Source organism: Anthonomus grandis, chromosome 11 (assembly GCF_022605725.1).
Source record: "Anthonomus grandis grandis chromosome 11, icAntGran1.3, whole genome shotgun sequence".
Classification (NCBI taxonomy): Eukaryota; Metazoa; Arthropoda; class Insecta; order Coleoptera; family Curculionidae; genus Anthonomus; species Anthonomus grandis.
This window is the reverse complement of record NC_065556.1, coordinates 9,947,703-9,970,930: the sequence shown is the minus strand read 5'-3', so window position 1 is coordinate 9,970,930 and position 23,228 is coordinate 9,947,703. Positions and strand designations below refer to the sequence as shown.

Here is a 23,228-nt window from a genome sequence, read left to right as displayed (position 1 = left end):
GCCATATGCGACAACATTGAGTGATTAAAATGGTCATAACTTTTTTAACCTACCTGTACGCACATTTGCGAGTGAAAATAATAAAACAGCATTTAATTCTAGTCAAAAAAGGTATACTTCTTTGATCTCCAAAAAGTAGACCGTTTTCGAAATAAACGCATTTATTAGGTTGCGTATGAACACTTAATCTAAAATTTAATTAAAACGATAAAATTAGAAAAGGCTGTTGATTATAATAATTGTTCAACATGTTCACCATCCACTAGGACACATTGTCTAATTCTTTTATTTAAATTTTGCCTGACTCCAAACAATGATTCTTCTTGGGTCCTGATGGTATTGACTCCTTCCACAATTCCTGACGGTTATTTATTTTATTTTTATACACAAGTGATTTCAAGTAGCCCCAGAAATAAAAATCAAAGGGATTAAGATCGGGACTACGTTCGGGACTGAGTTGAAGTCAAAAATTAGTAAAAAAATGGGTAATTTTTAATTTTTGCACGAGATCTCAATTTTAACGTACTAGAATAAAATTGAGAATTAAAATTTTTAGGTCTAAATGCCCATAGCGAGAACTAGATCTGTATACTTTTTGGGCTAGATCCGGCTACAGGGTGAGTCAGTATAAGCGAATAAAAGTGCATACAAAATTCAAACTGCTTTAGAGGCTAAACTATAATATAAACATAAAAAGTATTTTAGCGAAAAGGCTTCGTTTTATAGGAGAAATTATATACTTAAAGCTTTTTTGTGATTTTTTTTTTAACGAGTTCTGGCATTTTCAGGTTTTTGAACTTTTCCGCTAAAAAGTACTTATTTCGGAAAAAAAGTTTTAATGAAAAAATAGCTTCATTTTTGTCTTTCAAACACCATATAACCGAAATTTTTGTAAACCATACAGGACGAGCAATAATAAATTTTTCGCATGAAGGTCTGAAAAATTGAAAATATAAAATCATATTTTATTTAATAACTTTATAAAGGTGACACTTCGAGATTACATACTTTTAACATTTTTAATACTTTTTAAAATTTATTTTTTGATACACTCTACAATCAGCTACGTAGAATAGTTTTTGCTCTACACCTTTTTTCTTTGACTAGGTTTGTGCTCTTTTGCCGGGCTATTAGGGTACAATAAACCAGTGATCAAGCACCCAATATAAAAGCATAGGGAGTATACATATGTGTGTCAACAAGCCTATGGTGGCTCAATGACGTTTCCCGCGTCGTTGATAATAAATGGCGGAAATGGCTTTGTGTACTTTTTTATTTTGAAAATAAGAGGCTTAAAATGGGTGGGAATGAACTGGAAATGCTATTGACTAATTTCTAACGCTTTGAGTTGCCGACTTGCCTTTCAGCCGAATATGTGCATATCAATTGGGGAAATTGTGTATTGCGGCCAGGAAAATTCGGCAAAGTTTTGACGTCTTCCAAAAACGTCTTTTCTTTTGTGGTGTTAAAAAAAAAGTGGCACGTTTTATTCATTTAAAAATAATCGTGGATCGTATTGACCAATTTTTATTTGGGGTTTATTTAGCATGCAATTATTAATTTTTGACAGATATTTGACATTTGAGTTACAGGTCACGTGACTACCGTAACTTTTTGGCAATTGATCCGATTGGGTTGAAATTTGGTTTTTGGGGTTTACTTAGGATGCAAATATTAATTTTTAACAGATATTTGAAATTTCAGTTTCGGGTCACGTGACTAACGTAACTTTTTTGCTATTGATCCGATTGGGTTGAAAATTGTTGTTTGAGCTTTATTTACGATAGAAATCATAAATTTTAACAGATATTAGACACTATACTGACATACAACGTGACTATATAACACAATATGGTTTAATGGGTAAGTAAAAATACTTCGAACATCCTCCACTCAATTTGTTTACAAAATTTTTATCTGACACGTTTCGGACATATAACATATCCATCATCATGGATAGTATAAAAGAACCAAGGAAACTTATAAGATATAGATTCAAATTGTTAAGTTACAAAAGGTATTACTACTTACACAAATTAACAGGTTTCGTCAATATATGTTACAGATCTAGTACCTCGGACAAGGTTAAAACACGACCAAAAATTAATAAAAATGGCATCTACAATAATGATAAAAAGCTTAATTAATTAACAAATAATTGGACGTTAAAGACAAAACTTACATTAAGATACGTAAGAATGAGACCAAACATGGATTTACAAAAACTTTCAATTATGCGTATTGCCAACATTATAAGAGCTCTCTACAAAAATCTAGCAGTTGTCTCGCTTTTTTTTTGACTATTTCAGGGCACTCGATCAACACAACTCGTTCTAAAGTACAAAGACTCAATGCTTACGCGTGACTTCATCCAATCTAGGCCAAAATATCTTAGAAGTTTATGATAATTTTCACGAAAAAAATGGTATGCGACATGAATTTTTAAGGGTTTCCGGTTTAAACAGGGCTGCCAGAACATGAACTGAACCCTTAGTCGCGCCCCATTCGATTTTTTTTTAGGGAAAACGAAAATTCAAACTAAAAACCCAAGAGGTTTATAATAAAAGCTTACAACACCTTTGAAATAATTAGGTAGATGCCAGCTATTATGCTATGGCCAGCTAATTGTCTATATTTTCCAAAGCGCCCTTCCGGGGGGTCAGTTTGGAATTTGCCAAGTAAGACATAATTCATATCAAGTTCGGTCAAACAATATTTAGCTATTTCAAGAAGTCCATGTATGGTATGACTTAGTGCAGTATGTGTTTGACGAGTCAGGGTATGCGAAAAAACAGCTGAGTCCCAAGTGTCTAACCAACCTTGCATTTTTTGTAAAAAAATATATTTAGGAAGATCATTAAATAGGTTTAGTATTTTTTTGGTGAAAGGTTCTTGGTACATGTCCAATAAAAATTTTTCCTTTTAGAGGAGTTTTTACATTGACAATTTTCCACCATGTCCAAATACTACTAATAAAATGTGCTGTGTCGTGTGAAAAAGGTACATCATGAACAAAATTTTTGAGAGCCTCTATAATAAAAGGATTGAAAATTTTGAGAGCTAACTTAATTTTGCCTTTCAATAGATGATGGAAACAAAGCCTTTAAACTAAGTGAGTAACCATGTTTTATTAATTTGTCACTTTCTAATTCATGTAGTCTCTTTACTACAGAAAATGAGGCAAATTTTGCTTGACCTGTTTCAAAATCGGGATAAGAAAATTTTTGGTCGGGTTTTGAGTTAAGCCAGTTGTTAAAAATACATTTAAGTAAATGGACAGTATCAAAAAGATAAAATACAAGGTCTTACTGGATCAATGGGATGTGGGTAAACAATACTAAGATTGTTTAGGGTGAAAAATTACTCATTGCCTTGCTATTTAATGCATTATTGTCACTAACTGTGCAAAATACAAAATACTCTATTTCCTCTAAATTTTCAATAATGGTCTTAACAAAATTATATAACATATCAGAGTTTAGTGTCGAGACTGGTGATATTTGTATGACTTCTTTAAATGCTGAGCAAGGACTGGTTAACGTAAAGGCAACTGCAGAGGATGCTAAGTTCTTATTATTTACTGCTGTTCCCACAGTATTTCCAGCTTTGTAATCTAAATAGGGGTCAGTGTGAATTTCATCAAATAATAAAATTACATTTTTCTCTTGTTGTGTTAAATATTGGAATATGTTACGTAAAAATTGTTCATAAGTTTCAAAAAAAGTGGCCTCTTTATGTCTATCAAACTCTTTTTTGCTATCGTTTAATGCTTGTAAAAGATGTAGCTCTTCAAGTTCCTTATGTTTCCCTACTTTTACGAAGAAGTAAATTCTTTGAGCAATAATTTGGGCAATTTGGAAATATTGTTGGAACAGCATTTACATGTAAACGGGGCTTTTTTAAATTAATTGAAATAATTTTACCTGTTTTGGGATCCTGTTCCGAACTAATCCAAATTATAATATCTATAGAGAAATGTAATTCACATATTTTAGTGATTTTATTGGGCACTAAATTGTCCCGCAGAATTGCTCTAAGCCATTTTTGTTGCATGTCCTCAGCTTTGGAAAAACCAAAGACGTGCACTTTTGGTCCATTCGCATAGTTTGCGCGGCAGACCGGGGCACAACACTTATACGTCATATTAGCCTAGTATAATTTACATTTTTACACCACAAAACCACAACAAAAGTAACTTTAAAACAAGAAAAACCATTCCTGCATAAAATAAAAACAGAACTGTTTGTTTTCGTTCACCCACTAAATATAAAAACAGAATTTTTGTTTCGTCAACGGGCGCACCAAGAAGCGCAGCAATGTGGTCGAAGCAGGCCGCGAAAACCAGTCGAACAGTGCAGTAGAGAATTATACGATCGTAATGGGATAACTAATACTACGCAGGGCAACTATTCAATGCTTTTCTTATGGCGGCCTAGAAGGTATGACGTCACGGCTATTTTAATTTGAGCCGTTAGGCCTTTGTACTTTAGAAGGTATTGACTCGATGTGTTTGACTTTTTGTGCTCCAAACTGCAGTATCTTGGATTGAATCATGTTGCATGTAAATGCAATTTTTTTAGTAGCTACCTAGTAAGAATAAGAAGCATAAGGTACATGTGGTAAATATATTATGGTGTAATATGCATTCATCTGCTGCGAAATAAAACTGGATGTGCCCGAGGTCTCTATACTCTACCTTAAATTGTATTTACTTTATACATTTGACATCTATGATAGTGTTAGAAGTTCTCATATGCAGCCGTATGCAAATAAGACTCAAATTTTTGAGACCAAATTGCATTGCTTTGACCTTGTTAACCCTTAAACTGCTGTAATATCTTTAAATCGCTTTTTGTAGTCATTACAATATTCATTATCTTCAAAAAACTGAAGTACTATAATTTTATTAAGCTGTGAGCAGCAACACGTCACACAGCAGGATACCCTAAGGCTTATGTTAGATGGAAAGGTTCTGGATTTCTGAAACTTCGTAAAAAAATTTTGGAAAAAAATAGATACAAACTTATAATTTAAAGAGCATATAAAAAAGTTTTTCAAAAACGTGTATAAAAATTAAAGTTCTTTATGAAAATCGGTTTAAATTTAATTTTAAGATGAAAAAAAAGCTCTGCAACTCGTTGATATTGTTAGTATTCACCTCGCTTTATTTAAAATCTAAGGAAATATGGTAAGGTGTCAAACAAAATAAATGAGCTAAAATGGGTAAGAGTATCAAATGGGCGACACTACGACTGAAGTATTTATAACAATAATTAGAAATCGATCGATTTAAGACAAAATTATGTTTTATGAAGGGAGGCAGTCGTAATCGTTTAAAAATGCCTTTCCGCCGACATTCCCTATTTCAAAGAAGTTTTAACTACTCAGTTGTAACTTGCTATAATTCTTTAGACATTGTTACAGTTTTTTTTTTGTGAGCATAATACTTTAACTCAATGTATTCAAATTTTAAATATTTTAATATAATTTAATAAAGCTTCTTTCATTCATCAAAATCTTAGATTAGTGGTTATAAAAGTCAAAAGCAAACAGGGTTTGGGCTTATGAGAAAGGGTAATCTCCATAGAAAAATCAACCATAATTGTATAGATTTCAATATTTATAAAATTTACAGTTTACAAAATAACTAATTTATTTCAAATGTATTTAAATGGCAAATATATGTATAAATATATGAAAACAGAATATAGATATTAATGGATAGATATATATTTTGTTTTATAGCAGTAACTACTTATTAGGAATCAAGTTCATATTAAAGCATAATCTTGACTAGGTTGATGTTGTTGGTACCTTGATCTTGCATTGTGAGGTTGTACAGGTTGCTTTGGCCAATGTCGATCTGAAAATTAGAATCAGACTTAATTATGTGTGATATCTGCAATAGTCAGTTGAGCATAATTTGCTGCTCTTTCTTTTCACATAATTTTATTGTAGGAAAAGTGTAGTGAACCTTCATTTCAGTAAAATAGTAAACAAAGTAACTGTCAAACCCAAATATTGATTTTCTTCTCAAGACCTCTTTAAGTTTTATTGTGGCTGGTACATACTTACAGTACTACTTATTTCATGCAGGAATTGTCTATATTTTCAGTAAGATTCCAAGGTTGACAGATGACTTAAACATGGTAAAATCTGGATTGGATCCATTTCGACAGATTTCGGTTAATGGGTCATTTTTCAGCTGAGAGTTGAAGACTTCAGCTGGTTTCGCTTTTAGCGGATTTATAAAGGAAATACCTTATCTAGGTCTGATTTTTTTTGTGAGTTAAATTAAAGTTTTGCCGAGGGCAGTTTTAAAGAAACAGACTAAAGAGTTTTTAAGGTTTCCTGTGTTATTTTGTCATAAAAATTCCAAAGAAAGGCCACATTCCAACCTAGATAAGTTGCACATGGCACATGGTCAACTTATTCTTATAACTTTTCTTATAATTCATTAAATATTTACATTTATTTTTATTTTATTTTAAAGTTTATAAAGATATCCAACTTTTTAAAGTGAAATTTTAATAAAAAAATAATTGTGCTCCCCTCAGAAATTCCTCAGTTCAGTTTCTCACATGTAGTTTTGTTTTCAGGCCTTTTTCTCTTTTTTCTTTTTTTCGTATTTGCCCCCTTATAACTACCACTTGGACTTCCTCATCTATTTGTTCAATTCATCACTGATATTGTGAAGGATTTGATGGTCTGAGCCCCATCGAACACACTTGAGCTTCTTCTGGATATCCTGAAATCCATCACAGAGTGTAATACTGGCTGAATCACTTTGTCCAACTACCACAGCAGACACTGTCCTTCCTGAAACACACCAGATGAGCCCCATGGCCATCTAGTCATCAACCAGGGCGAGAACGAGAACCACAGGTATCACAGAATAATATAACCATTTAGAAGTGTAAAACAAAGGCCACAGACATTGTTTTCTCCATAGTTAGTACTAATTGAATAATTTATCGCATATATATTTACTAGTTTACTTAAATTTTTGAGGCACCTTATTGCTATAATCTTTGTTGGGAACTGGGTATATACGTATATGCGAGGTATAGTATAAGTTGTACCATATTTATTTAACCCGCCGGTTGTTATTATTTAATTTATCTTTTATAAATTGCTTTTATAAACTAAGTGAAATTTAAAACTTATAAATTTCATATGATTTCATACCCACTTCTTTATTTATTTATATTTGACACTTTCACATTTGGAACTTTGATAATTAGAGGGTAGGTTATTTGTCAATATACTAAAGCTGAATTTATGGATTACTTTTTAATACTTCCTTTTGCGGACCTAAATTAGGTGTGGTTTAAAGTATCTAGAGATATTTCCTGCTTTCGGTTCGGGGCCACAATCAGGGCCATATTAAGGCAAGATTTTAAGGGTAAAGTACTAATCATTGCACGAGGGTAGTAAAGCAGGAGCCGCTTATAAACACATATTTAGTAAGGTTTACCCACACCACTCTCGTGGGCTAGCTGGAGGCAATTTTAAACCCCGGATACCCCTATTTTGCCAGAAGCCACCCTTAACTTAATCAAATAATTTAATAATAAACATCAACAATCATTCTAAAAAATTAAAAATTTATGTGTGCAGTGAAGTGGTTGTCTGCACACTAAACTCAAAGAGCTAATTTGGTTATATTAATAACATGTGGTATAGTATAGTTAAATTAAATAATAATAATAATGATAATAATAATAATGATTATTATTACCACCAGGGTTAAATGGTAGAACACACCCATGAAAATGGAGAAAAACCGAAGCCTCGGAGAAAGGTTGCTGCCTGGGGATCGCAAGGGCATATCTGGAGCGGGCGCTGAACATAAAAGTATCCGGACCGTCGCGTCGGTGGCAGTCCGGACCTCAACCTGCAGTTACACAGGGTCATCAAATACCAACCAGGACCCAACCTGCTGAAGGTGTTGCGACCTAGAGAGAACAGAAGCGGGAGAAAACTTATACCCACCAGACCAAACACCATTACCAGAACTAATAATAAATTAAAAAACCGAATATAAAAACCAGAATAGTGAACATAATGATAAAGTACATTCTAAACTTAAAATAGAGTTTAGAAGGGCAATGGCAGAGTATGAAGTAACAAACCCTTCAGCAAGGCCAGCTCTTCCTAGAGTTAACTCTTCCCACAAATTGGCCATTCTTCTTAATGCTGTTAACTCAGTTATACCTGATTACACTCTTACAGCCACGACACTTGAACAGCTTCATCTAATAATCTACTGTGCGGCTACTACTGTTAATAAAGCCCTGAGATTAAAAATACTAAATAACCAGCAAAGTGTTACACCTAATAAAAGACCGACACCGCCATGGGAAAGGAGACTACAAAAAAAGATTGGAGACATTAAGAAAGATATTGGCCGGCTAAAGGAGGTATCAGAACTAGAAAAGTACAAGAAAGAGTAGAGAAAATAATGCGTCATACTGGACTCCGGAACAATACCTAGACATCCTTAGGCAAAAGTTATCTGTTTCAGGTCACTTAAGAAGGATATACATCCAGCTATAGGAAGGATATACAAGATAATTTACTTTTTGAATGCTCAGAGAAGCAATTCTACTGAAAGCTTAACGATACCTCTCCAACCAACACTGCCATTAGCAGTTACCCCACTAAAGAAAACATCGAGGTCCTCTGGGGCACTCAATTAACAACACCTATTGAATGCAACCTCGACACTAGATGGCTGAGAGAAGAACGTGCAAAGTCTCAAACATATAATCCAATGGCATTTTTAACATTTTCAGTTGACGAAGTGCCTAATCTCATAAAAAAGCTACATAACTGAAGAGCTCCAGGCCCAGATATCGTCCGAAATTACTGGATTAAGATATTGTGTTCAAAACATCAACAACTGACTGACCTTCTAAATGACGTGCTTATGAATAATAAATCTTGTATTACCGAACCTATTTACAGACATTGTGACCAAAATATCATCGTAGCGGCTCAACAGACAAGATGAACCAGATGTGCAAAGAACGGTGTAAAGAACCACTAATTATTGACTCCTTAGTTTAAAATCAGACATTTAACAACAAGAGCAACCTTTTCGCAGCGTACATTGACTACTGAAAAGCTTTTGATGCAGTTTCACATAAATGGTTTATTAATGTACTTAAACTGTACAAAATAAATAACCACATAATTTCCTTTTTAGAATTCACTGTGGCATCCTGGCGAACATCAATAAAACTTCAGGTACGTAACGGTAACTGCATTGGAACTAATATGATTCCTATTTGGGGAGTAGGGAGGGTATATTGTAGGGAGATTCCTTAAGTCCACTCTGGTTCTACCTTGCCTTGAATCCACTCTCTAGCCAACTCAATTCAACTAGGTACGGATTTGGCCTAAAAAAGGATAATAGAGAAATAACAAGAGTAAACCATTTAATTTATATGGATGACTTAAAAATTCTTGTGGCAACACGAAATCAACTAGATCAGATGCTTAAAACAGTGGAAGAGTTTTCTGATAATATAGAAATGATCTTTGGACTGAATCAGTGCCGAACTGCCAACATTATTAAGGGTAAACGACAACCAGGTGACTTTTAAACAGAAAACGGTCATAGTTAATGCTGTGGACGAATAACAATCCTACAATTATCTAGGAATAAGGCAGGTGCAAAAAATAGACCACAGAACTATAAAGAATGAGCAGACTACTAAGTTCACGTATTTAAAGCTATTAATACATATGGAGTCACTTCATTAACTTACGCTGTTGGTATTATACGATGGACTAAAATGGACATCGAAGATTTGCAAAGAAAGACTAGGACACTCCTGACGAAAGCCAAATAGCGTAGTTCGTCACATATGGGAGGAAGGGGAATGGCCGATATAGGGAAGCAGCTGACTCAGCAAATTAGTAACTTGCGTTTCTTTTTTTAAGAAAGGCTGAAACATCACACATTTATTACACGGTATGAGAAGCAGACCACTCAACACCACTTAAACTACAGGAGCGTGAGCCCATACAACATAGCACCGAGCAAGAAAAAATGAAAGCTTGGATGGGAAAACCACTACATGGAAGACATGTTCACGAGGTTCAACAAGAGTATGTCGACATAGCGTCGTCGAACTACTGGTTGACTTCGAGACAGCTTTTCCCTGAAAATGAAGGGTTTACTGTGGCTATCCAGGATCAAGTAACACCAACAAGAAATTAGTTAAAGTTTGTCGTAGGTGAGTCGACGCTATAAAGTCACAGATTTATGGATGTCAGGTAGCTGAGTCTATTGACATCCATAAATAATATCATCTGAATAGACTCCGAATGACTGAATATCATAACTATAAGTCGGAACCAATTCTTGAAGATGAGCAACACGAATTGTATTGGGATAGCATTGTACTTACAGACCAAGGAATAAGTAATAATAGACCTGACCTAATACTAATCGATAAACTTTCTAGAAAGGCAACACATTATGTAGCTAGTCCTAATAATAATAACAACCTAAGAGCGAAACATAATGAAAAGATTATGAAGTACAGGGATCTAGAGCACCAGATACGAAGATAATGGAAAATAAGAGAAGTGCGGACAGTTTCAATTATTGTGTCAGGAGTAATACCAAAGAGCCTGATCGAAAACATGAAACCGCTCAACGTGAAGGCATCTATAAGCTAATGCAGAAGTCGACGCTATTATCCACATCTCCACATCTGGAAACACAGATAACGCCAACTAGTTTAAGAAACATATGCATATTTAGTTTAAGTGTATTATGTGTAAATAAAGGTAAAAAAATCGAGTCCGATAACATGGAAAGGACTCTATTAGCGCTTCATCCTTCTGATATCGGAGATCTCTGGGATAAGTGAACCATCTCTCCTTCCCCAGGGAGGAGCGCGATTGCCGTTTGGCATGAAATCTAATAATAATAATAAAAATAATAATAATAATAATAATAATAATAATAATAATAATAATAATAATAATAATAATAATAAAATCTGTTTCAAAATAAATCACTTTCTGTTTATACAGAAGTTTTTAAATTAAAAGCCAGTTAGAGTTAGCCTCAATCTTTAGCTGAGCTATAAAACTGTCTTTTGGACTCGCAAAATGCGCGTTTGTTCATGTCAAAGCTGGAAAAGTTCAAGTGATAATATTATTAGACTCCACTACAATTTAACGTACAATATAAATATCTAGGGTTTGTTTTACAAACTTTAAATATAGATTATACGGAAGAAAAAAAAAACGCTTTAAATTAATACATAAAACTTATTTGTACTCTTCGGTAAAGGTGGCGGCAATTAACACATGGGTATTACCAGCACTCACATTCAGCTTGGAAATACTCAAATGGAGTCCCACTGAACGCTTATACAGCACTGAATACGCTAATGATAAAGAAGTAGAAAACCTAAATACTTACGTTAAAAGCACATCCACACTCATCCTACAAAGCAATTATTGCAATGTACGACAGACTTTCCCCTCTCAATCTCGCCGAAGACGAAGCATCTGCAAAAGAAAATAAAAATTATTACAGAGAAACTGGACAACTGCTGGAAAGAAACAAAAGAACTAAATGACAGGCCACACCACTATATGGTAATTGGGTTGTTCCTAATTTATCTATAATGTACCTAACGTGATGTAACTTAACACTAGAAACGGAGTTATCACGGCCACACAAGACCAGGTTGTTTTTACCAGAAACTATAAAAAGTACATATTGGATCAAGAAGTACTTAATTACACATCTAGACTCTGAGGAGAAATCAGATATCATGAAACATCTAACATCAAACTGCTCATACTTAGCTGCCAAAGATCACAAAATTCGACACGACTATGTGGCAAAACTTATACACCAATCATTATGTAAACATTATGTAAAGAAAAATTACTCATTAGAAATACCCCCAAAGAATGTGTGAAAACCGAAAACTCAAAAACCTACTAGGACAAAACTGTTATAACTGAGCGGGAAATAATTTACAATAGACCAGATATGGTGATCTTTAACAAAAAAGAAAACGAAACATAATTGATATAATAGTACCAAGCAACAACAGTAAATTCTTGAGAGAGAGCCATAGCCAATAAATAAACAAATATTTCGACTTGAAAAAAAAACACGAAGCACATGAAATAAAAGCTATATGCTCACTTCCGTGTGTTACGATCCATCCCATAGTTATCTCCTTTAGTGGTCTTGTAGAACCTCACCAAAAAGAATTGGAAAAACTTCACATCTTTTCAACCGAACAAATTATACTCACCGCACAGAAACCTTCTATACTGGGAACCTGCAGGTCCAGTCATCGTACTCTAGCCACTATACACGTGACTAGTTCATTGACTATCCTGTCCTGAACTAAAAGCGATACGAACCAACACGACTTGTGGTAACAAAAAAAATAAGAGCAGATAATTGACGTGATGATTGATTAGATTGAAGTGGTGCCTTTAATCCTATCTTCGACTAGCCTTATTCCCAAAATCCTAGAAAAGAGCGTCACCAATATAGGACTCCAAGAAATACCTACCTAGAATTCAACGTCATTCTAAACACTTATAGTCTTATACCATACTATTAGGAAAATTTTCTCAAAGTTCTCTCATTAAATTTATCAAGCGTTTAACGTTTGAAAAGCAACGTTAATTAAAAATACTTTATTATCCATTTTATTTAGTAGCACAATATCAGGTCTTTCATTTGTATAGGCCGATCGTAATAAGTTATTATTATTAATATAAATATGCAATATATTAATTATATATTTTTAATAATAATATTTATAATATACTATATAACAATAATATAACATTATGAATTACTAAATAAAAGAACAGGTAACCCAGAGTCGAATTGAGCCTTCAGTTTGTTGTGTTGCGAAAATCTTATAAAATTATATTTTACAATCATTGTTAAGGTTAAGTAATGATTAATTGTTATAATTTATGTAATGTTAATCCTCAACCTTTAATTAAAACAATATATATAAACTTTTGTTATAAATATAAAAACGTTTCTATATTTCTTTAGACCGTATTTTTATATTTCAGTTGTCAGTGTTTTTTATTTTCAAAAATTTTGTGAACTTTTTAGATGCAATATTTATCTACTAACCTTTACTTAATGTATTTATTTTAATTTTAGAACTTTATACTAACAACTCAAAAAGCCCTTGTGCTGCTTTCAAAATGGATGTTACTTGACTTAGAAAGGAGGGAAAAGTATTTTGATAAACTAGTCAGATGTTTTTATACTAATAACTTTGAACCAGCAGAAGTTTTTAAACATTTGGATACTTGCATTTTGTATACTAAGAGTGAAATATGTTTGTTTAGATTTTTGGATTACTTGGCCCAAAATAATTGGACTTTATCAAGCTTTAAGACCAGATATGAAGTCTTGCAGGCTAAATACGGACAGGTAAGGATTTTTTAAAATTATTTTTATATTTTGATGATGATAATTTAATTATGATTTTTTTAGATTAATGATTCCAAACATCCAGAACCGGAAAACATGAAACCAGATAGGATTATTGTATCAGAAAAATGTGAAAATAACGTTAATCAAAATATACTAAACTCTATTAAGGTGAAGGCTAGGCTGAAGGATCAAAAAAGACTGATTTTGAAAAAACTGATGCTGTTTGGGCTGAAGCCTAGCCTAAGAATGGCTGCTTTAAAAATGTTAACGTGTCGAAAACAACGAATAATACTTAGTGACAATGAGAAAGAAGAGTCTGAAGGTAAGCATCATGGATGTGTCATTCTAGATTTATATGTTATTGTTTTTTCATTATTTATAGCATGTGTGCATCTTTACAAAATATTGTAATACCCTGCTATTGAAATGGTGAAATCATATCTTATGCCCCGCGCCTACTGTCATATTCAACGCGTCTGCACTTTGTTTCAGTTTATTTCGCGCGTTAGATTCAGAGTGTTTTTTCAATTAGTTATACAAGTTTGTTTCATTTTTGCTTATTAGTACGTTTAAATATTGTTGATTAAACTTGTGTGTTTCTAAATTTCATGTTAACGATTTAAATGTGTCTTCCTTTATTGAAGTATATAAGATGGTCTACAAACTACCTTTGACGTATGAAACTTGGGTTTTTTTTAATTGAAACCATACATATTCGAAATTATTGTGCAACCGTAGACATTTAAAATTACAATTATTTATTTTAACAATATTCACCATTTTGAAAAGAGAGATGTTTATAAAATTCCTATTTTTAAGTGAACCTGTAAATAAAACTTCACATTTCGAGGAAAATCACTTATAAAATGTATGATAAATAATTCATCTTATTTATCCCCTATATTTCGTGTTATTTATCGTAAAATATTATTTCTCCGTTGAATTTGTCTTGTGAAATTTGTGCCAGTTATATTTCGCATCTCGTAATCTATTGGTATGATTTGTTTATTATTTATTAGTTCTTATATTTTCTAATTAATATATTTTCTTAAAGTGGGATAGGTATACGTAAATAGACAACATAGGGATCGCAATTTCCATTGTTTATAAGGAAGCGTGACCCTGCGTAAAAAAAACTAGCTGTAGTAAATGTAGTAATTTACTATAGCAATCTTGTAGTTCAATTTAGTTTTAGTATTTAGAGGCTTAACCTGGAAGTGTAATATTTATCCCCTTAAAATTACTATTATAGTAAATAAAAACTTTTAAGTATCCATTGACTATATATGCATAGCTTTTAAGTCTTTAAAATCTGACCTGATTACGTAGTTATTGAAAAAAATTCTAAATTCTTGAAGGATTACTGCACCTGCAAGTTATCTTGACAGAAGACACGGAGCCAAATACATTGTTCCGAAACTTAATGTATAATTGTTAAAACTTAATAAAATAATTATATGTTTTATAGGGCTTTAACAGTGCAATATAATTAAAATCTGTAGATGCAAAAAAAGTGACAAAATTTTTCATACAGTCTTACAGCTAGATAGAGCGAAGGAAAATTAAGGTGGGTAATGTTTTTATTAAATAATATACACGTACTTTTTTGGTTATCGTAATAACAATATATCGGGGGACTTATATATTTTATTTGGGAGTAAAGACCAAACTGTTGAATACAAAAAAGTTTATTTACATAAATACAAATTTACTTCTAACATTGTTTTTTGCAATGGACACCGAATAACTAACCAAAGCGCCAAACCACCCATCTTACGTTTTAATCAAAAGACTTCTTTATTAACTACCCAAATTCTCCTCATACTTTTCCATAATATTCTCACATCAGAATCATAATGACATACAAAATACTGACAACCGTGTTAGCCAACATTAAATTTATTCGGTTCCATTATCCAAATAGTTTATTATTAACACCTCGCAAGTAGTGGGCTGGCTGGGTGGACCTTTGCGGATGTACATAGATAGCCTTGCCAACTTTTAAAAAATTGGTCTGGTTTAATTTCTATGGATTACCTATTTAATCTAATACTGCTAAATTTATTATTAGTGTGTACCAGTTATTTATCACACTATGTTTATGAACACTATTAAAACATAAACAAACTTCAACAAATATGATAAGCAAAACATGGTTGTTGGAATAAATAGTTATGTACTAAAAAAAATATTTAACAGAAAAATCCTCAATCAAATTTATAACATTTTTCTTCAAATAAGTGCAAGTTTTTTTTCTTAACTTATTTTATTTGTTATTTTTAACATATTCTTGCAGGCTAGAGATTTAGTAAATAACAAAATAGATTTGGTATGTTGTCATTATTGGGAAAATAATCAGTATTTATATGGATGGCTAAAATTGCGTTTTGATTCTCGGTGAAATAAAAAATATATCATATTTTAGTCGCAGCATTATTAGTTTAGTCGCAGCCTTAATTATACTCTCTTTCTTACTTACCTATTTTTTAGGTACATACAACAAAAGGAAGATTTGTAGTTTTTCTTTTCGATTTTTTTACTCGGTTGAGTATATTTTTGTATGATTTTTGCATTTCTCAAAAGGTGTTAATAGTTTATATCTTCAAAGACATTAATTAGCTTTTTAAAGATAATATATGATATAATCACATATCTGCTTCTTGATGACGAGGATATAAGAGAGCGCCACGACTTAAGGATAATTCATTTCTTATATTATAGGAATCTTCTCAATACAAGGGTCATTGAAAGTAAGATTTTCTTTGCCAGAATCACAGCTTCGATCAAACTTTTTTTAAGATCAGCAATGTCCACCAAAATAATCTATAACATTGGATTTAAGTTTCAGTATCTTTTGAGTTTTCAATTACAATTTTAGATATAGTTGTCGACAAGCGATAATCCATTTTACGGTTTCTTTTATTAGACCGGATGATAAGCGGCATCTTTGACAAAAAATAAATAAAAATAAACCGCAAAATAGAATATTGGTGGAAACTTTAACAAACTATCTGTTTAAAATAACTTTACTAACAGTATTTATCTCCACTTGGGGTCCGATAATGGGACAGTTCAAAAAATTTGTTTAAATTGACTGAATTCTTCTCCGATTCATATACAAATTTAAAATTCAAACTGATAACGCCCTTCCAATGGATATGTTTGAAAGTTGCTTAAGAACACATAATTGAACTCCAAGTTTCTAGCCTTTTATTTTATATTTTACATAAGAACAAAAATTAAGGATCATCATTACAATCAATATTCTTTTGGTGAGAGGTTATATTAATAATTTTCCACCAAGTCCTATCCTAAATGCTAATAAAATCTGCTGTTTCGTGAAAAAGAAAAATTATTAAATGACTAAGTAGAAAAGCTTTAGAGCTTGAAAGTATTAAAGCTTTTAAGAATTGATTTAACATTTTGTCTTTATTAGATAATGGATATAGGACTTTTAAACTAAGTAATTTGCCTTTTTTCAGTTCATGCAGTATTTATATGAATGAAAGCCAGGATATTTTTTTTGTTTTGTTACGAAATCAGAATAAGAAAATGTTTGATCGGGTTTTAAATCAAGTCAGTTATTAAAAATACATTTTAATAAGTGATCTGCGTCAAAAAAGATAATATATATTATAAAAGAGAATATGGTATGTACCTATACTAGTGAAATACACGTTAAAAACATGTATGCAAACTAATAAAACATTTATGTAAAATTCAAATGATCAAAACCCTATATTTGTAGCCAGCAACAAAAAAACCTTTTTAAATTAACTTAAAGACTCCGCAATTGCATACAGTATCTCATACAGTCTCTATTTTATTCCCTGATGGCCATATAATAGAGACCCCTTTCATAAAAGGAGGAGTGGTGTGCGGATTCGTAAATCGTTTCCATGTTGCGTTGCTATCGCCATATCAAGTCATCAATCAACAATAATTACCCAAGTTATTACAGGACCAGGAGTATATGCTAATTTAAAAATTTAAATATACGAGTAGTTATCTTAAAGATAAAACTTTTTGGCCAACTAATAATTTTAGGCTAAATATTAGAATTTTTGTCTTTTAGATAATTTATTAGAAATTAAAGTGATACTATGTTTTAATTAAAACTAGACTCTCACGAGGATCTCTTCTCAAGGATCTAATCTTAAAATAAAAAAGTATTTATTTAATTTAAAAAAAATTTGTGATTGAAATTTGCATATAGATAAAAAATTAAGTATTGCCTATTTGCGACCCAAGCAATTGGGTCCATACAAATTTAATTTTTATTTTTCTTTTAGAAAAAACAAAATATTACTCATGCAAATCATTAATGTTTTCTTGAATTTGGGAATATAAAATTTCTAATCATGCGATTACTTTTGCCACATCAAAATCAATTAAAAAACTGCCAAATGCGGTTTTTCATTCAATATTTATTATAGAAATCACATCAATCCCTTTTTAAATGAATTCTCAATTTTGTTTGATTTATGACATAATAAAGGCTGCCAAACGGCCCTATTTAAAAAATGTTTAATATTTTTCAACATAATAATGACAATATTGTTGCAGCACCAATGTAAAATAATTTTGTCAGGATCTGTTCAAAAACATTCGTATTATACATGTAGAAGTGAAGTATAGCGGGTTAAGGACAGAAATCAAACCTCAAGATTTGAAATTAGCCGACGTTTCGACGTTTATTTACGTCTTTTTCAAGGCTGAAAAAGATACAATTGCTACAAAATGGTGAAAGCAATAGTTATTAATATAATAGTTAAGAAACCACCAAACAAAAACACAAATAAAACGGAGAACAAAGCATAAAAGTTAAAATTAAGATGACTTACCAAATTTACATTAGAGGTTTACGTAATAATTAAAACCTAATAACATCTCCATCATACATACACCACAGATACGATTGTTATACTTTAAAATATGCAGCACAACCATTAAGTAAAACCAAAAAAAACACACAGTATACATAAAATAAAATTGGCTTATATCACAGATTGATTCACAATGAATAAGTAGTACGTATAATAATTATAGTAAAAAATAGCACCTTCTAAGTCAGTGTTTAGTAGTAACTGTACGCAGAATTTATTGTTATAAAGCAGGAATGATGCACATTCTTTTTATGTCTGTAAAATAGGTTTAATATTACCTGGGCTCGTTGAAAAGTTAAGTACTTTACAGTTTGGATTTATACAGCTTTAAAATGTGATTATATTGTGTACTTCGGCCCTGAGTATCGGTTCGGTGATTAACAGAATTATGCAGTTGGATGTGTATCATTTCACTGATATTGCGTTTAAGATAGTGCCTCTCTCTATCAACTATGCTAACATCATCAAAATTGAAGTTATGCCCTGTGGAATAGTGCTAAATGCTGTGCTAAAGCGGTCTTATCTTTTTTGTTCATATTTATGACTCTACAATCATATTGATGCTGATATAGTCTGTTCTTTAAATGCTGCCTAGTGATACCTATATAACACTGTTCACAATTACGACAAGGTATACGGTATACCAAACCTGAGCTCAACTCAAGGGGAGTACGATCTTTTAATTGGGAAAACAATACACTGCTTGAGTTAATGTTGTAAAAAGCCAGTTTAAAATTGTAATTTTTTTCACGGATATGTCGTTGGATTTGTTCTGAAAATGATTTTACATATGGAAATCTGAAATATTTTGTTTCTTTATTCCTTACCAGTTGTGTATCTGTTAAAAGTTTAAAATTATTGATAACTCTATTTACTAATGTTGTGGGGTAATTGTTATTTCTTAAAAAAAAAATTTATATCTTTTTCAGCCTTGAAAAAGACGTAAATAAACGTCGAAACGTCGGCTAATTTCAAATCTTGAGGTTTGATTTCTGTCCTTAACCCGCTATACTTCACTTCTACATCTATTGGAGGGACGTTAATGTTTGTACCATGCATTCGTATTATACCTTTAATAAATGTATTAAAACATTGTTTTTGCAAGAACAATGTATTTGTAGTGATTTATTCCTTGTTTGAGGATTGTGTGATAGTTTGGAATATACAAAATACAAAGCAACTATAATAAATCTAAACTTGATACCTATGACTAACTTATGCACTAATTTTATACAGTTCTAATCTTAGTTTTCTCCCCCCACGCTCACGTTTTGTTGTTAGTCGGTGACTGTATTGCCTACCCTTATATATTTGTATTTTCTTTTTATTCTTCAAAATTATAATTTTTTCTTTTCTTATCTGAATTATTGAATTGTATATATTTCCTAAATAGTTATTGTAAGGATGTACAGGGTGTCCCATTTTGGGTACTTTTGCGGCATATCTCCGTTATTTTTAGACATAGAGGAATCAATGAAACTCTAGAACATCTGAAAAGAAATTACCTTTGACCTTCCATGAAAACTGATGTTAATAATTTTATTAACGACTGTGAAATATGTTAGCTTACTAAATATTTTATAAGTAAGCCTTATGCACCTCTTGTTTTAAGGGAAATAATAGGAAAACCCTTCGAAGTTATTCATATTGACGTATTTAAATTTGACAGTCAGGATTTTCTAACATTAATCGACCCATTTACAAATTTGGACAAGCAGTTCCAATTTTTGGATAAACTGCTATTGAAATAGCTAATGCTCTTATAAAATATTTTTCATTTTACGGCATTCCCCGAAAAATAGTAATGGACAATGGTTCCGAATTCAAAAATGATACGGTACAAGAATTATTAAAATCACACAAAATTAAAACACATTTTACCACACCTCTTCATCATGAATCTAATTTACCAGTTGAAAGATTTTATTCCACACTAATAGAACACTTAAGAATTCTTAGACACAAACACAAATCGGATAAGGTAACATCTTTAATGAACTACGCAATTATTGCTTACAATAATTCTATACATTCAGCAACAAAATTCACCCCCTTTGAACTGACACTTGGTCACACAAATTACGGAGACCCTTGCGATATTATTGAACCCAATTTTTATAACGATTATGTGAACAATCATGAACAAAAAGTTAAACATATTTACCAAAAAGTCCCAAACCAAATCAATCAAAATTAAAGAAAAATTGTCGAAAAACATAACACTGCCGGACCAGACCAAACGCAATTTAAAGTAGGTCAAACTGTTTATATGGTAAACAACGCTAGGAACAAAAAGACAAAAAAATTAAGAGCCCTTAGGAAATTTTACAACTGCTTCAACATAATAAAGTAAAAGTAAAAAATAAACAGACAAAAAAAGTAACAACTATTCATGTAAAAGAATTAAGAACATCCCCTGTTGTTACGGAATGCTTACCCTCGCCGGAGCAGAACTAAACCCTCCAATATTTCATAAACTCAATCAGAATCCTGGAGTACTACCACTTAAACTTGGTAATGCCCAAAATACAACCGACTATTGGTCTTTTGTACACATTTTTGATGTAAGTGACATTATTCGGGAAACAAAATATTTAGAATTAACGTTTCAAAAATTCAATTAGCATAATTTTTGACAATGACTCCTTCTTAAACTCCTTTCATCTTGTAAACTCTCTAAAAACAAAAGTAAATTTACAAATAGAACAAATTAATCCCTCTTAATGGATTAATGCATTAAGTTCTGTAGTAAAATCTATAACTGGTAATCTTGCCCAAGAAGATGCTGAAAAATATGACAAAGCAATTTTAGAAATCTTAAATAGTCAAAACTCATTTAAATTGATTTTAAAAAAGCACATAACTATAGCTCAAAAATCTATTGCACACTTTGAGAATATTGGTAAAAAATTTGTCACACAATTAGCGAATTTTAGAGAATATAATTAATAACTTAGAATTGGTGGTAATAAATGCATATCAAAATATTTACAATATATTGGATAGCATCGAAATAGCCATAACATTTTCAAAACTTAATGTTTTTCACAGCTGAATTATCGATCCAAAAGAACTATTAAATGAAATTAAATTAATTGGCCCTAATTTAAGTAAAACTAAATTACCATTTGCAGCTACTCTAGAAAATATTTTATTGTTTGAAAAGATTGTCGAAATTAAGGGTTAGACAAAGAGTGTAGAGCTCGAAAATTATTTAATATATCGCCTCTACCCGTACCATTAAATTTCATGTTTCAACTAATTATCCCTCAAAGCCAATACCTTATCCTTAATGAACATTCATATATACTGTTCAATGCCAAAAGTTGAAAAACTTTTTGGCATTGAAAAAACCCTTGCAAAGAAAACAGCTCTTTTAGCGTCTCTGAGAATCCGCCATGCGAGGTGAAGATGCTGCTATATTCAAAACACCCTTCAAATTGCTGAGCCATTCAGACTTAGGTTAAGACATTGAAGATCCAGAAACTGGAACGAGAAAAATGGATTATAGTTTCACCGTCCAAAACCGTAGCTGTAAAGCAATGTGGCCCCAATAAAGACAATATACCAATCCAAGGTACTTTTGTCCTTGAAATGAACCCTAGTTGTACTATCCAAATCCAAGACTTTCAAATCAGAAACTCACATGACAACAACAACCAATTTCACAATATTGAGCTGCCCAAGCTGACATTAGACTTGAGGTTAGCCCTAATGCTATCGATTTGCCACCCTTCGAACTCGATAGTCTGAACTTTGATGAGCTGAAGAACATACACACCATGATGGACATCTAAGCCAGAAACCGAAATGAAACCAACCCAAGGAGTCCATATTAAAAAAATCAGTCTATGGACCATTATCCTGTACATTGTGTTGACAAGTATTGCTGCCTACCTGTTGCTGACCAAGTTGAAAAAATGTATCCAGGCCAGGAACAGACTACCAGTGAACAAAGCTACAATAACCACTAACGACGAAGAGGAAACCCTACAGAGTCTACGCTTTATTGTCATATAACTCACCCCATCTCTTAGGAGGGAGGAGTTACGGGTACTCAACCCGGCACCTTATGCCGTCCCTGTGTTTATTTTATATTATGCTAAGTAATCAATCTGTATTTATAAATATAAACCATTTATACATTTTCAATCAGAATTAGATTCAGAGACTCAATCAAGTTAGTTTATAACGTTCTCAATAAAATTGTTTTTTTTTAAACAAATACCGGGAGTTGTCTCCTTGTTGTTTAACTTGCGTGCTAAACGTTTTTAGTTTAGATACTTGCCCTAGTAACTTCACCTAAACTATAGTCGCACTATCCGCACAAATTTTTGGTGGTCTTTTTTCTTAATCTGTCTTGCATCTCTCTCGCACAGGTAAAGTATATTGTTTGCATATTTTCGAATAACAATTAATAAGGAAGAGGATTGATAAGAAGGAAGTAAAAATAGGTAATAGAATACAAAGGCAGGTCGAGAAGAAAATGTAGGTAGTTCAATTTAAGTATCAAGTAAAAGTATCAAAAAAATTAGCAATACAGAAACCTTAAGTGCAAGAATTAATTAAGTTAAATTCATATATCTAAATTATGTAAACAATAAAATATGAACTTAACGTTCTAATTTACTATATGGTAAGTATTAAATTTATTTGTAATGCAGTGTAAATAAGTACTTCTAGTACTCTTTAAGTTGTTGTGTTTGATGTATAGGTGTGTAATAAATCCGTTGACTATTTTGGCGGACGAGTGTTTCAATTCACACCTAGTCGAATAGTAGAAAGAGTACAATATATAAAAAATAATTCTGGTAATGATTAGTTCGCTACATACAGTGCTTTCATTTCAAACCGAACGACCCTTAATAACTTTTTAAAAA

The 23,228-nt window shown here is 31.9% G+C and overlaps 1 protein-coding gene across 4 annotated transcripts in view; it reads left to right on the top strand.

Annotated features, from left to right (window-relative positions):
* LOC126741951 (zinc finger protein 675-like) overlaps window positions 1-23,228 on the top strand; it is a 252,011-nt gene that overhangs the window by 46,670 nt on the left and 182,113 nt on the right. For all 4 annotated transcript variants that reach the window (XM_050448431.1, XM_050448429.1, XM_050448430.1 and 1 more), the window contains exons 3-4: window positions 13,184-13,459; window positions 13,523-13,784. In XM_050448431.1, coding sequence (XP_050304388.1) covers window positions 13,184-13,459; window positions 13,523-13,784 — 538 coding nt within the window. The remainder of the gene's footprint in view (window positions 1-13,183; window positions 13,460-13,522; window positions 13,785-23,228) is intronic.